This window comes from Heptranchias perlo, chromosome 26, assembly GCF_035084215.1.
Source record: "Heptranchias perlo isolate sHepPer1 chromosome 26, sHepPer1.hap1, whole genome shotgun sequence".
Taxonomy (NCBI): Eukaryota; Metazoa; Chordata; class Chondrichthyes; order Hexanchiformes; family Hexanchidae; genus Heptranchias; species Heptranchias perlo.
In genome coordinates this window covers 19,718,300-19,734,721 of record NC_090350.1, presented here as the reverse complement: position 1 = coordinate 19,734,721, position 16,422 = coordinate 19,718,300, and the positions used below count along the sequence as shown (strand labels likewise).

The window sequence follows — 16,422 nt, the reverse complement described above, 5'->3', positions numbered from 1 at the left end:
GCAGTTGCATTCACGCCCTGAGGCAAGCCATCAGAAGTAATCCCACCTAAGGTGAACCATCAAGGAACATTCAGGAACAATGGAAAGCAGTTATGGAACTCATCAGTACAGATACCGGCCATTATGTAAATGGACCAGAGATTGGGGTCCTTTGTCTTACGTTTTTGTGCTCAAATCGAACAATGCAGCAAGCTGATGAGGCACGAAAAAAAAAACCTGATACCGGGAGGATATAACTGGGGCTTCCCAGAATCTCTCTCTCTCTTCTCTTCGCCTCTTGGCCCGGTGTCCTGTCTGCCTGCTAGCAACTAAGAAGGAAGGCCATCCAGTAAACCTCGCAACCACATGTCGACGGCAGCAGCAGGGCACAGGGGCCAGGCCTTTTCATCTGTTTCACCGGTGAGCATTAATTTTCTGGCCGCCACAAGACAACCTAGCTAGGTGTAAGGGTGGGAGTTAAAGGGGTATTGCTAAAATTGTGATTTTAGAATTTTCCCTCGATGTGTCCGTTTCTTCCACCCCGTTAAGTGTAAGACTGTATTGTAGCCATAGCGATTTCTTTTATCTTCTGTATAATACTGTTTACCTTGTAGTTTTAGCTTTCTTATTAATAAACATTGGTTTTCATTGTACCAATCCAATGGTCTGTTCGTCTGTCCTTGTTACCGCCCGATAAGTCCTCAGCTCAGAATCAGGAAGGGGAAAGCGATTCGCAACCGCACAGCGGGCAGGGCAGCTCAGGAAAAACATAACTGGCTGACCTAAAATAAGCCCGAGAAACAGTAAAAACCCCTTACATGAATACCATCGTTTGAAAAGAAGGGATTCATGTTCTCTCACTTCCAAACAGGAATTTTCATCCAGATATACTGTTGCTCCACCCCACCTATGAAATACAGCAGAGTGTCCTGAAGGGGGTCCTCTATCTATCAAAAGAATACAGTAACATAAAATTCTCAAAAAGTGCTGTGTCTGATTTAATATTCATATCTAGGAAGGATCCAAAAGTCATATCAAGCTGAATACGCCCTCCCCCCAATTTTATGATAATTAAAACAAATTTGAAGGAAGCCAAATGAGAAATGTACAGCTGGAAGCAAATGCCTTCGAATGATTCACATAACATTCATGGTATTTGTGCATTGATGATCCAGCTCGCTTCTAACATTGATAATTATATTTTAACACCTACCTGAAGATAATGATAAGCCCTTTCTTGTGCCTTGGTATCCTGAAGCATTGAAGGTTTGTCTTGGTTCAGTGCTGAGCTAGGATAGGCCTCTCTGGCCTGGCTTACTGTCATAGTGGACCACACACTTCTTTTCATGTGTTGTGAATCAGCCAGCTGTGGCATAGCTGCACACGCTAAACATTTCCCCTCACTGCTGCTTTTTAAACTCTTCAGGGTCAGATCTCTGAAGGCACTTTCAATGGGTTCTGTACAGTACTGGGTGGCCTGTTCCATAGAGTGCCTACTGGCTCCAGCGGCCACCATATAACTGCTGTCACTGTCAAGGTTGTCATCTGAGCTCCACCAGCCAGCTATCTTAGCTCTGTGCTTGGAGTCAGATTTGCGTTCCTTGCTTTTGCTCCTCTTTGTTGACCTTGACTGGTGGTGGTGGGGGTGGTGCTGGTGGTGTTGATGGTGATGGTAGCTGTCCCCACCTCTTCCCTCCATCTTAGTACCGTTTATGTTTCCTTTCGAAGGGGCTTCCAGAGAGTGAGACTTGGCAAAAAGCTTCTGCACAGAGTGAACCAGGTGCCGAATCCTGCTGGGACTCTCACTTCGCTGCTCAGCTGAACTTGCCCGTTGGTACTGGAGTGTGTGAAACCCATCGTGGTGGAGAGGCAACTGCTTCTCAAACTGGTCCAACAGGTTGGCAGGTAGCCGATTGATCTTGCTGGCGGTGTGGGTGGCAGCCATGCAGTCATCGCAAGATTCATACTGTGGGTTATGGTGCATCCTAGGAAACGTACTGCTAGAGGACATCTGCTCAGTCATGCTAATGGGTGCTGCAGCACATTCAGAGGGCATGGTACTCCTGGACATGCAGTAGTGATGGTCCATCGAACAGGATTCTGTAGGACTAAGCAAATAAGACTGCCTAGGATCTTGGCTGTGATGTAAATAATCATGGGAATGATCACAATCCTCGGGCATACAATGGCATGTGTGTGCAGAAGAGTGCTGTGACTGGCTGCGACTTCCATTATATCCTTTCATTGTGTTAATACAGTATGAAGTCCGTCTTCATTCTTCAGGATAGTGCTAAATAGCCAGTATCGTCATCTGTAAAAGAATCAAAATTACTATTGAAAATTTTTTAAAAATTAGTAATGCAGCTCTTGAATCTTCAGAAAAAGATGACACTGTAAAGCAGCAAAATAAAACAGGCAGAAATTCATCAAAACGTTAAGTTATTTTAATCTTTGAAGTTTTAAAAAAGATCTACACAATGGGATCTCAGGGGTCAAATTTACTCATCGTATTTGCATCACATTTGGTCATTTATATGGTGTCGGTAAACATATCTGCTGTAGAGACACAAGGGTAGATGTTTGTCTTTGTTGCCTAAACAGTAATCTGTTGCGGTGGATCCCACGTCCTTGATGGAACGTGCCTAATTTTCATGCCATTGAGAGCAATGAATTGAAAATCGGGGAGGTTCTATAAGGAGCGGGTGATCTACCCCACAGCATCATCGTCATTGGAGAAATATTAGGAGTAAGATTTATTATCAAAACCTTTATTTTTCCAGAGTGAGATAAATCAAAGTAGGCTACATTGTTAAATGAATAAGTGTCACTCCAAATCAAGTCTGATAACGGCAAATACTTGACTGCAGAGAATCAATCCAGGTTGCTCCTACAAGGCATGACCAAATATTCAGATGTTCTATAAAGGTTCTGCATCAGCAGTTTGATGACTGTTTATTTTACCCTAAGTACCTGACTTAGCATAAATACTTGTTTCTGCTAGTAAAGGTAAAGAAGGGATTAAGCAATTTAATTTCCACAGAAGAACAAGTTTAACAGTAAAGATCTTGCAGCTGGCTGATTGATATAAAGTGGCTATTACCCTTATCAATTGTCTCAAGGGGCACAAACTATAAGTAATAGCATCACTATCAAAAGTAAAATTATCTTCTGAGGATTACAAGATTCTCTCACTTTTTGGGGTATAAGTGTAGAAATTGCATGATTTGAGGGGCGCAATGCTGGCATAACCAATATGGGTACCGGAGCTCGGAGAGAAACCCGGGTTTTCCACCCATTGCTGACCTTCAAGGACCGGGAGCGGGGATTTTCCTTATGCCTGCACCCGTTACATTGTTAAACCACTTTGAGGATGTTTCTGGAAGCATTCCATGGCTTCTCAGAGAATTGTGCCAAAGCACCCCTGACAGGCTCAACGAGACAGACATCTGTGGAGAGCCTGAAGTGGGACCTGAAGCAGGAAAGGCAGATGCCATTCGATCCCAGAAGGATTGATTACCTGTGCCATAGGGGCCACACATCACCCCAATAAAACATTAAATTCCTGACCTTTGTCTTTGATTTGACCTAAGCTTTGGGTTCCTCCTAATGTAGCAGCAGGCTGAAACTCTGACTTTTGGCTGCCTCAGTGGTGTGGTCATCTGCTCCAATGATGTACATGGCCCCATCCTGAAATTTGGGACGGGGTCAGTGATAGGTCACAGCGGTGAGTGGAAGTCCTGCCTCAGCACACTTCTGCTTGTGAGATTTCTACCCTATAGTCTGTAGATACCATTGCACTGTGCTGGAGACCTATAAAGGGGCAAAATGTCCTCAAATCTACATTATAAGCTGTTTGGAATTCATTTTCTCTTTACTCTCACGCTTCATTTAATTGAGTATTTTAACATTTAAAAATAGAAATCCCCGCCCTGCAGCCATCAGCCTTTACAAACCATGTAAGAACCAGGATTTACGATGGTTGATATGGAGACTGTGTGCTCTTTTTCATTAAGTTCTGTTCCAATATAGGTCTCAATAATTTGAAAACGGCATCTCACACCGACAAATGCTATTCCTATTTGATCAGATTTATAGTAACACTATAGTTCACAGAAATGCAAACATCTGAATCTCAGCTGAATTAAGGGACCAACTTTCTGAGTGCGTGCTGCCAGTGGACATGGATACTTAACATATAGTTCACCAACTGTGTGTAAATCAAAAGATACCTGTGTTTTTATTAAAACTTACTTGGCAGTGGGCAGCCCAGCAGCGTATCATGCTGCGTCACTGAATAATAGGATGTAGGAATGTGATTCCCCGTGTGGTGAATTCTCACCTTCCACTGTATCACTGGGGAAAGTACTGAATAGAGGCTGGATACTTCTCCACAGCCCAGAACAGTAAAATCAGGTCACACTGCACTGCTTTCACCCCCCCACTTCCATCATCGCCAATTTTCAAAAGTTGCAACAGACAATTGGGAGCAGATTACTTCCCCTTACCATCCTTTAGGAACGAGGTGTGGGAACAAAAAGACAAATGGGTGAATGCCATTGATAAAATAGCAGAGAGAAGTTTGATTGAGTACAATAAGCTTTTAAGTGTGAGTCGAGGCTTAGTGGTAGCACTCTCGCCTCTGAGTCAGATGTTGTGGGTTCAAGTCCTACTCCAGAGACTTGAGCACAAAATCTAGGCTGACACTTCAGTGCAGTACTAAGGGAGTGCTGCACTGTCTGAGGTTCTGTCTTTCGCATGAGACTTTAAACCCAGGTCCCGTCTGCCCTCTCAAGTGGTGGTAAAAGATCCTACGGCATCATTCGAAGAAGAGCAGGGGAGTACTCCTAGGTGTTCTGGCCAAAATTTATCATTCAACCAACATCGCTGAAACAAATAATGTGGTCATTGTCACCCTGCTGTTTGTGGGACCTTGCTGTTCGTAAACTGGCTGTTACATTTCCCTTCATTACAACAGTGACTACGCTTCAAAAGTACTTCATTGGCTGTGAAGTGCTTTGGAATTTTATATATGTTATCATATATAAAAAAAGTATATTTTTTTATATATGATAACATGATAAAGTCGACTCTAGGCATTTTAAATACACAATTTTATTCCAAGCTCAATTTTACTGCATATTCAGCGTCATGTGAAACTCAGTAATTGCTGCTACTGAATGACGTGCAAAGTTGGACAAGTGATCTTAAAAGTTACAATTTTGTCTATGTGTCAGGAAATAGATGAAGAGAGCTTAATACAGTGGATCTTGAATAATGCAAAATGAGTTTAACAAGGTATTTTATGCTTGGATCAGGATTTCTACATGCTGCACATAAAAACGCCCAGTCTGCAATATTTATTTTCGTTCTTATATCATGTAAATTCTAACCACAAAGAGGGCCTCATATTAAAACCTGGAGTTCATAAGTCCAGAGTCCTGAACCTACACATTTTCTGTGTTTCCCAAATTACATTGGTCCCTTCTTTTAGTATGAAATGTTCTAACTGATTAGGTTATTGGCTGGACACATACTGTGAGGAGTGTAACTGACATCTTTGTTGGTTCAATCCATTCATGAAAGAGGAATGGACTTTGGCAATATATGATAAAAGCTTTCTTCACACAGTAAATATGATACTGTGATTAAAAAAAAGATGTGATAGCTCAGTGAGTAAAAGTAGCACTTGGTGCTACACTCAAGCATACAGATCAAGAAGGACCCAGGTTCAGTCACTGGTCTTTGCTAAATTGGCTTCTGTGTCCATTAACTGTTTGCTGTCTAATAATGACCCTTGCTGGAAGGTGTTATTCATGCAGGTCAAGGACAGGAATTGTATTGCACCATGATGTCCCTATGGTCAAATAGTCTGTCAATGCTGTCTGGGCTTATACATGAAGAATGGCTACTGCAGGGCAACGGAGTGGGACTAATTGGATAGTTTTTTCAAAGAGCTAGTATAGGTATGATAGGTTGAATGGCCTCCTTCTGTGCTGCATGATTGTATGACACTACTTGGGCAATTTACTGGAGGGGTGCTGGCACCCATGGACCTGTATCCCAGCAAGAGTTAACTTTTTCAGAAAGATGGAGACAAGTTGGGGAAAAGATATTATGGAAGACTCGTGATTCTAAAAAACTCTGCGCTTTTGTTAAACTTTCCAAGATCAAAGTAGTCAAGACTGCTGAATTTTAACCAGAGTACAACTGATATTTGAACAAGGCCTTAAACAGTCTCCTCATAAGAGTTGACCGTAGGCTGGTATAGCCCTTTAAAGCAACAGCCTGTATAACAATGGCTAGAGGATTAAGCTAATTTAGTACTTGGCTTTTAAAGGAAAATTGTAGCTCATTAAACTATAGTTCAAACATGTTATTCACAAACACAATCATATGTCAAGTGTTCTGGACTGTAACAGGCTGCATTGCTAAAAAATCATTTTTTTGACGAGATTAAATTATTCAGAAAAAAATGAAAATACAGCTCCAGAGGGCAAGCTGGACATTGTGGGTCGGGGGGGGGGGAGATCACGGGGGAGATTGTGGGGGGGGCTTCAGATCACAGGTCGACGGGTCGGTGGATTGTGGCAGGTTTGCTTAAGAGGCCGGGGGTGCGGGGGGGAAGCAATTCTGCTCCTCCTGGCCTACGAGCAGTGCTACAAAGGCATTTACCAACCATTCTTGCCTCCCTTCAGCTGCCAGGTTTCCCGAGCCCTTGGAGACCCGGCCTGCAGTTGTTAAATGTAAAAATCAGTTTAAATTTGAGGCAAGCAGCCTCATTAACATATTTAAATAAATGACCTGTGCCTTGAGAGCAGATTAGTAAACCGTCCCACAACCCGCCTCCGTTAAAATTGGAAGTGGACGCGTTGGAAGTGGGTTAGGGTCGGGTTTCAGAATTTTGAAATTTTAAACCACTCGTTCCACCGCCATTGTCCCGCCTATCATGGAGGGTTAAAACTCCCCTCCCTTCTTTCACAATAGTAATGTTAGGGAGCGCTCTGTTCAATAAACTAGATTTTGAAATCAGTGCATGGTTTTCTTAAAAACATCAGGCTCTGTACATCATCATTGTTTTACCTGTTCGAAATAATGGAAAAACTACCCATTTTTCTTCATAATTGAACAAAATCACAGAGATCCAAAGTTTTGAAATGTGCAGTTCTTGAGAATGACACTTTGTAGTGGGAATAAAGAAAATCTGTAGCTAGTCACGATGCACCTGCGATAATGATCCTGTAACATTTCTCAAGCAGCTAATGAACCACTTAACCGGTATAAATGTCGAAAAGTTCATTAATCAAGCTTTAGATTGCAAAAACATTACGTAGAATGGCAGAACTGTAAGAAAATTAGATTTTCCGAGCAGACCCTTGAGACACTGCTCTGGCCCCCAACATGCAATAGAGACGAATAACATGGCAATTGGTTACGGAGAGTTACTGCAAGGTCACCAACGTGGAAGATCTGGTGGGAAGCCTGAAAGAAGTTGCATGATCAACAGATGGAATGAACTTCTGATTCGGGTCATGGAGAAACAAACTGTGGAATCATTCAAGAAACAGTCAGATGGAGTGATGGAGGTATTAAAATTTAATGTATTATAGCCTAAAAATACCATTGTCTATCTTAATGTTTTTGTCTGAAATTCCTCTCTGCTATTTTAGTATTTCATTTGCCTGGATGAGTGCAGCTCCAACAACACTCAAGAAGCTCGACACCATCCAGGACAAAGCAGCCCGCTTGATTGGCACCCCATCCACCACCCTAAACATTCACTCCCTTCACCACCGGCGCACAGTGGCTGCAGTGCGTATCATTCAAAGGATGCACTGCAGCAACTCGCCAAGGCTTCTTCGACAGCACCTCCCAAACCCGCGACCTCTACCACCTAGAAGGACAAGAGCAGCAGGCACATGGGAACAACACCACCTGCACGTTCCCCTCCAAGTCACACACCATCCCGACTTGGAAATATATCGCCGTTCCTTCATTGTCGCTGGGTTAAAATCCTGGAACTCCCTTCCTAACAGCACTGTGGGAGAACCTTCAGCACACGGACTGCAGCGGTTCAAGAAGGCGGCTCACCACCACCTTCTCAAGGGCAATTAGGGATGGGCAATAAATGCCGGCCTCGCCAGCGACGCCCACATCCCATGAACGAATAAAAAAAATATCGACCTGTTTATTTTAAATAAAGTCAATTTTAAATTATATAGTGTTTAGTATATTATATGGTGATTATATTTATGTAATGTTACATATTGTAGTGTATACTGCATTACATTGCACAGTTTATATAATTTAATATTGTATGTTAGTACTAAATATGTTATGTTATAGGATTTAGGGTATTATATGGTGCATAAGTGTGTTATATAATGTATAGGTTTTCAAACTCAAGAGGAATTTAGGGGGTCCCTAAGCTCCCATTTCTATTTTTTTTTGTATTCGTTGGCATTATTTCTGTTGCTCAATGTGTATCGCAATTAAAGAGCTCACTTGAAGGTAGCTATTCAATTTGTCATTCATAAACTACTCAAGTCTCTCGGTTTGTTACATCAACAGAATCCATCGCCTAAATGATCACTTTGTAAAATCACTGCTAGCCGGCTATTATCCAATAAGCTGTGAATGGGAAAGTGATAAAGGCCCTGCAGGAGAATTAAATAAACAGAGAAGAGCAGCAGCCTTTTTATTGGATTATCTTTCACCTTGTGTAATTCCTGGCGCGTTCTCTCAGTAACAGCCTTGAACTATCACATTGTTACAGGCACTGATTATTACTGATTCCAAGGTGATTATTCACAGCGTGAGCTGAAGGTTGGCCACATCACAATACTTTCATTGATTAGATTCTTACACAGTAACGTAACAAAGGTGAAAGAGATAATACAGTTATAACTGGTTATCAGGCACAACCAATATGTTATGAAGAGTGCACAATTAACTGAAGTATGGTACATACTCATATGGTCCATATCACTTAAAGGAGCTATATACTTTAATTCTGACATAACTAAAGCTTTTTAAACTGTGTCAGCTTTAGGTCAGTGGTAGCATTCTGGCCTCTGAGTCAGTCAGAAGGTTGTGGGTTCAAGCTCCACTTCAAAGACTTGAGCACATAATCTAGGCTGACATCTCACTGCAGTATTGAGGGAGGTGCTGTCTTTCAGATGAGAAATTAAACCGAGACCCTGTGTGCCCTCTCAGGTGGATGTAAAAATTCCCACGGCAGTATTTGAAGAAGAGCAGGGGAGATCTCCCATTGTGCTGGCCAATGTTTATCCCTCAACCAACATCACTAAAACAGATTGGGGCAGAAATTGCTTCTTAAAAGCAACAGGCCCTGGACGACATCATGGATTACAATTTCACCTGTTCGAAATAAAGGGAAAACGACCCACTTTTCTTCATAATGGAACAAAATCACAGGGATCCAAAGTTTTGAAACGTGCAGTTCTTGAGAATGACACTTTGTTAGTGGGAATAAAAAAAACTGTAGCTAGTCACGATGCACCTGCGATAATGATCCTGTAACATTTCTCAAGCAGCTAATGAGCCACTTAACAGGTATAAATGTCGAAAAGTTCATTAATCAAGCTGTGGATTGCAAAAACATTATGTAGAATGGCAGAACAAACTGTAAAATTAGATTTTCACAGCAGACCCTTGAGACACTGCTCTGTTCGATAAACCTGAACGTGTAAATGGGCCCCAAATTTGCAATGGAGACAAATAACATGGCAATTGGTTACGGAGAGTCACTGCAAGGTCACCAATGTGGAAGATCTGGTGGGAAGCCTGAAAGAAGTTGTATGAAAAGTAACAAGGTAACGCATGAATATTACTGCAAAGCAGTAACACAGGACACATATCGACATGAAGAAAAATAACAGTTGCGAAAGATGTATGCTTTCCTACACAAAGAAATGTTAGCAAGTTAGGTACTTGAAGTCAATGTAGCAGCGTTGTCCAAAATATAATTGTCATGATGAGAACAATAATGTACTGCAAAAGGGAAATTCCATGGGCCAAAACATCCCAGGGGAGATTTTCCTCTTCTTTCTGCTTGGGGAATGCTCAGTTACCAGGCGCAGTGATGAATAAATGAGGGTCGAGACACTTTGACACAGAGACACTCTGCACTGAGGCCCCCAAAGTGACGTGACTGCATAAGAAGTGGGAGGAGGAGTTCCCTGCCTTCCCATCTCACTTTCTTCTGTGTGCGTCGGTGATGTGCCCAGAGTGTGCCCTGAAAAAACTGGCAGTGGGGCTTGTGTAGGGATCATTCCTGAGAGCAAAGGTCAAAGGTTGCAGATCGGTAGACAAGTAGGTGATTTCAACCCCACTATCCCCGACTTGACCTTCAACCAGAAGGTTCCAATGTCAGTGGCCTGGAGCATCGTGGCCGGCTTCTCAAGCCTGTAGCTACGCTACTGTTCCTGCCTCTCCAATCCCAATGCAAGGCCCTAACAGGGAATGGCCCAGGTTCGGAAATTTGGGTGCACTGGTCCCTCAGCAAGCATAGTGCACGTCCAATACACTGCACCCATTGGCTGCCCAGCAGGCCGCTCTGAGAGGAAAATCAACTCTCCTTTCTCATTCAGCACTGCTGTTATGTTTAATGGCAAAACTCCCAATTAGAAGTCATAGCATGGAACATGGAACCCAAGACGATAAACCACTAATGCCATGTGAAAAAGCAATTGTAGAGCCATTGAGAGAGAGCGCTTGGAAATCATAGGCAGGCAAGCAAGCTGGTCCCTGGCCTCTTCCAATGGCAGTCTATCACCAGTGCATGAGGTTAGCCCAAAGTGACTTTCCTAATAATTTTCCCTCCCTCTCTGAGGGAAAGTACCTGGCCATAGTTGGTCCCTCCTTATATGCTATTGATAACCAATGGCCATGCACCCATATTCTATTACTAGGCGTTACTGTGTACCGTGCTATATTTCTGCACACACCGAGGGAATATTTCCTCCTCTGTTTGCGGTTTATAGCAATCTTTAAACACGTTCTTTATAGTCACACTTACAATTTTGCTGCAAATAGTGAATGGGGGGTATCTTCATCCACTGGGATCTTTAAGCAATCTTAAACTATCCTAATATTGGAAATATAAAGCAGCAATTTTGCTTCTCAAACTTATTTTTATGCACCTTTCTCAAATGTATATTCTTCAAAAGCATATTAGAAGTGAAGAAAATAAGCCAAGCATTTAAAAACTGCTCTAGGATATATTTAATCAAGTTTTATGCTCCATGCAGCCTTTTGTGCTTTTATAGACAAGAGAGGAACAATTCGAACCCTGCCCACCCGGCGGGAACAGGGCGGGCAGAGGGCTAAGATGCTGCATTGCAAACACGTTCTTGGCCAATCACCATCTTAACTTACCTCAGATTGAGCATGGGACGATCCGCCTACACCAGGCAGAGGGGGCCTATTAAACTTGGAAAAGGCGTGGCCTGATTACATCATCGGCACCGCAAAGCCATTTTAACATGAAATTGCGAGAGGCCTGTACGGCACCAAACCCACCAGTGAAACTTGGCGGGAGGCAACAGGGTGGCCAGAAGAGGCCAAAGTACGTTTTATTTTTAATATTTTTGTGAGGATTCCTTGGGAGCCTAGAGGAACAAGGGTGCACATCCAGGACCCTCAAAGAATCCTTGGGTTTCCCGAGGCTCATCCTTCCCCCATTGTTCCATCACCAGCAGCTCTTTGTAGAAACGTTAAATTGTGGATAGTTTTGTGCTGTGGGCCTGTCGCTACATTGATTAGGTTAAGATTGCCAGGACTCTTTTCACATATAATCTTTACAGTCAGCAGAGACATAGAAACATAGAAAACAGGAGCAAGAGTAGGCCATTCGGCCCTTCGGGCCTGCTCCGCCATTAAAAATGATCACGGCTGATTGTCTAACTCAGTACCCTGTTCCCGCTTTTTCCCCATAATCCCTTGATCCCTTTAGCATTAAGAAATATATCTATCTCCTTCTTGAATACATCTAATGACTTGGCCTCCACTGCCTTCTGTGGTACAGAATTCCACAGGTTCACCACCCTCTGAGTGAAGAAATTTCTCCTCATCTCGGTTCTAAATGGCATACCCCGTATCCTGAGACTGTGACCCCTGGTTCTGGACTCCCCAGCCATCGGGAACATCCTCCCTCCATCTAGTCTGTCTAAGACAAGAGACTTCATCTCATCAGTCTGTGCTGCATTTGAGCACAAGTTCTAGAGGTGAAGCACAGTGCGCTAAACACTGTCACTTGCCCCCTCCCTTAATAGTCTTCAAATATAAAAGATGTCTAATTGATTTATCCCTTCATTTACTCTCCATGAAAGCAGCAGATCTGAGATTTCCTGGAGTAAATATCCTGAACTAGAAGAAATATCTGAATTAATAAAGATTCACTTCAGTCTTTTCGAAAATACAAACCTGGCTCCTATATTGCATTTTGCTTTCAAACACAGAGTGCAGCATCTGCCAATTAATTGTGCATTAGATCACTGCTGAATCAATTTCTGTTCTCTGACTGTTTACCAGTGTTGGAAAACCCCCTGGTTCTCACTCAGAACGTTGACTTCAGAATTTTAATTCTGCCTCTGCATAAAGATTCTAACACGGCAGGTATATTAAAACACTGCCACCAGCAGCACTGACCACAGCATCTGCGCTATGATATAAGTGAGGCGGCAAAAAGTACCACTTCAAGAGTTGGTTTCCCTTGTCGCTGGAGGTACAGAGCTGGTGGCAGCAAAGGTAAATGGCAACCGTGGGTCACCAACCTTCTGGCTGTAGGCAGAGTCAGTCTTCAGCCCACCCTGATTAACAAAGTGGTTTTTTGCTGGTTTCTATGGGCCTTCCTTTAACCGCAGAGAAAGACTTGCTCTGGGACCAGCTAGGTGGACTGCAATGGTCCTTCCCATTTCTGTATATTTCAAGGTTCCTGTGTTTTATTTATTAAAGCCGGCAGGCAGCCACTGCACTTCCTCATCCCACTGAGGAACATGTAGAATAAGCAGAAGTGTGGGGAGTGGAAGGCGCACATCATACACTTTCACAAAGGCGAAACACCGGGTAAGAGATACTAAGCACACATGCACCATGTACAGCAAGAGGGAATAAAACTGGGTTAACTGGAATTTAAATCCATTGTAAGAATTGATTTGGGGTAAGACTATATAATTGTGTAGAAATGGAGTGGTATCAATGGCACTTGGTTTAAGGCTGGGGGGCAGTGGTGAGGATATGGTTTTGTTCTAATTTATTGGGCACATATGGAGATGACTGTGCACTGTTTGGCACTGGCATTTATGTGAAGATGTTAACTTGCCTCAAAACTCTACAGCATAGATTTTCCAATTGGTTATGTCTGATAATCAAGCATAAAGTGGGTGTAACTGATCAGAAAAAGGATAGAGATCCGTTACATTGGATTTTTGCCCATTTATTGCCCAATCCTATTTATCTATTTAGCACCGGAAGCGTCCACCACTTTGCTGTCTGTTATATTAAAAGTAAGTCCTGATTAAATCATTTATACATCCACGTAATTTCCTGGCATTGTGCTCAATCATCTGCACAACCAAATAAAGTGGGTGTCAGGGACTGTTAGGAATTGTATGGAACTTAAAAAGCCCTATAGAAAGACTTACAGCAGAATTTAGTTGGTCAGGGTGATTTTTGCCGAGTATTCTGGCACTGCCAATTTTGAGTATGTCCCTAATAGTGGGACAGTGGATTTCCCAGTGGGAATCTCCCTTTTACTTATGTTTTATGAGGAACAGGAGGCGCATCAGAGGGATAACAGGCAAGTCAGGCTGTGCTAAAGGTGATTGCACCATCCACTGGCAACATCCCACCCACGCCTATGGAAGTATTGTCATTGTTTCTGCATCAGCAGATGGCCAGATGCAGAGCTGTGCTATCTGCTGCAGGGACACCTGCAGCTAATAGGGCTGGCACTGCCAGAGGCATTAACACTCAGCTATGTTCTCAAGTTCCCCTACTCTGCCTCCTTCCAGGCATGCCGCGATGTTATCCTATGGGGAGGGTGGGTTAGTGACAAATGGGCCTATTCTTCTCACTAACACCTCAGTCAGCACCAGCTCCATTTCACCAGCCATCAAACAGGAAGTTTGAATGCTGTATTCCATCAGTAAGGCACCAATTCAGTTTCCTGCTTCCACATCTATCATGTTAGTCACAGGGTTTTGCCAGACATTTTTGGTACCTTTGAAAAGTCTGAAATATATACATAAAAATACTAGCAACTCAATATTAGCAATGCATATGCAATTATTTATCTTTAGGTGACTGCATCCCTTTAAATTTACCCATCACTCCCTCAAAAGCAGCAAATTGCTGCCCCCTACCTCCTTCTGAATCCAGGCCCAATATAGGCAATGAGTTCATGCACATTACACACAGCCAGAAAATTCAGGTAGGGTTAGTACATCAAATGGTCAGGCAGGTCCTAACAACGCACTGGCCAACTAATGCCTGATTGGAAAATCTACCTTTGCTTGTCTGAAAGTTAGGTTCGGCATGCATATCCTCTGAGGGAGATGCATGCCACATGCACTTACCCTCTGCTTCCTCTGCATGTGTTCACCGCATGCTTTGTGCGTCCGGCAAACAGCAGACCTAAGGATCTTAGGGGCATCTCGCCTGATTGGTACTGACACTGCTGCACATAGCATCAAAGAACCAGTCTCAATACCCGAAGCTACCTATAAATCAACTATGAATCCATAATACCAAAGATATGGTTTGCAGATCTGAAACCTGGATCATTCAATGTGCTTGAGCCTAATGATAACACAAACCAACCCTCCATGAACACCATAAACTATATTGCAGTGAGTGATGAAGAGGGTATTGCAATTCCAATATTTAAAAAAAATATCATAGAAAAGTCCTGCTTTAACAAATTTTCTACAGCAAAATCGCTTCATTTTAAAACCTTCTTAAATTGTCCTGGCGGATAAGCACACAATGACATTTTTATACTTTTTACTTGATGAACTGAAATGCTAAATGTCGTGAAAAAGGTCCCTCTACTTTGTCCCAACAATGTACCTCTGCTCCAAATCTCCTAACAGCAACGTCTACTGCACCCACACCAGCCACCCTGTAGTTTCCCTTGAGTGAGATTGTCAAGTAGTGTTGTATCTGGGGCAGATTTGTGCTGTGGGTCCTTGGCCACTAGGAATGGAATTCATACTGCTGAATTTAGTGAGCTTTGATTTCTTTTTAAAGAAGAAGTGCAGATGGTGAAACTCTTTCTTTAAAAGCCCAAAGGCAGAGTTGCAGACGGCACTTAAAAGTGGTTTTGTTGTTTTAGCTGTGTTGTCGCTGCAATTTTCATCATCTTGGGTAAGAATAAAATCCAGAATATTTTACTGAAGTTGTTCCTTTCAAAAATCACAGGGAACCTATTAAGCTCAGGTTAGACTGAGAGGAGTAAAGTAAATCAAAATCGATACTGGCAGTAGTTCAGGCCTATAATTAGCAAACCGTTGACTGCATATTACAAAGGTTACCTTGAATGTGCAGTGATGTCCCAACAATTTCGTGACCCACATAATATTTGTACAAGAGATACTTTAGGTTAGGCATACCAGGTTGTGGCATTGCCAGCCTATATGGGCAGACGAGCACTCAGTGCATCTGTGACCAAGAAATACAACAGCATGTGGCATCCAGGGATGTTGGTAGCAGCGATTTACATCTGCCTCCAGTGGTAGCCCTGTACCTCCAGTGCTGAGGTGGCATTCCATGCTGCCAGCAGTACGAGTGCCACCTCATTAATATTACAACATCACCTCCAAAGCTGGAGTTGTTGCTGATGGCAGTGCAGGAACATAAATGCAGGGTTATATTTATGTTATGACAGTCTTTTTTTTTTACAAAAGTGAACTTACATGTTCAGGCTTTACAATCTGATCTTGTATCTTTTATTATCGCTACCAGTCGGCAACATCTGCTAAGTATTCCCAGCTGGCTTCACATCACATGGCAGGAAGTTGTGATTTCACTAAAACAATAATGCAGCTTACTGAAGAGTAATGCACTGGGGTAGATCTCGAAATCAATGGATATAAAAATTGTGAGAGATGTAAAATGGGCTGATGACTCGCTATCACCCGTTTTACTCTATCGCACAAAGTCAAGATCTACCCCACCATCTTTAACTGAGAGAGTTAGAGTATGTTAGGACACATAACATTTTCCTCACACCTCCTTCATTGTTAGCAGGTACTTCAATCCAGGCCTCCATAAGTTACATAGAATTTAGAATTTACAGCATAGAAATTGGCCATTTGTCCCAACTGATCTGCGCTGGTGTTTATGCTTCACATGAGCCTAAACAAACTAAAAGTAAACAAACTAGTTTTATAGTCAACCATGTCCCTTGTAAGCATGAGGCAA

The 16,422-nt window shown here is 42.7% G+C and overlaps 1 protein-coding gene across 1 annotated transcript in view; it reads right to left on the bottom strand.

Moving 5' to 3' along the window:
* Positions 1-16,422, bottom strand: part of LOC137342532 (disks large-associated protein 2-like) — a 198,138-nt gene that overhangs the window by 107,379 nt on the left and 74,337 nt on the right. Inside the window, exon 2 of the mRNA XM_068006468.1 lies at positions 1,193-2,290. Coding sequence (XP_067862569.1) covers positions 1,193-2,224 — 1,032 coding nt within the window. The 5' untranslated portion in view covers positions 2,225-2,290. The remainder of the gene's footprint in view (positions 1-1,192; positions 2,291-16,422) is intronic.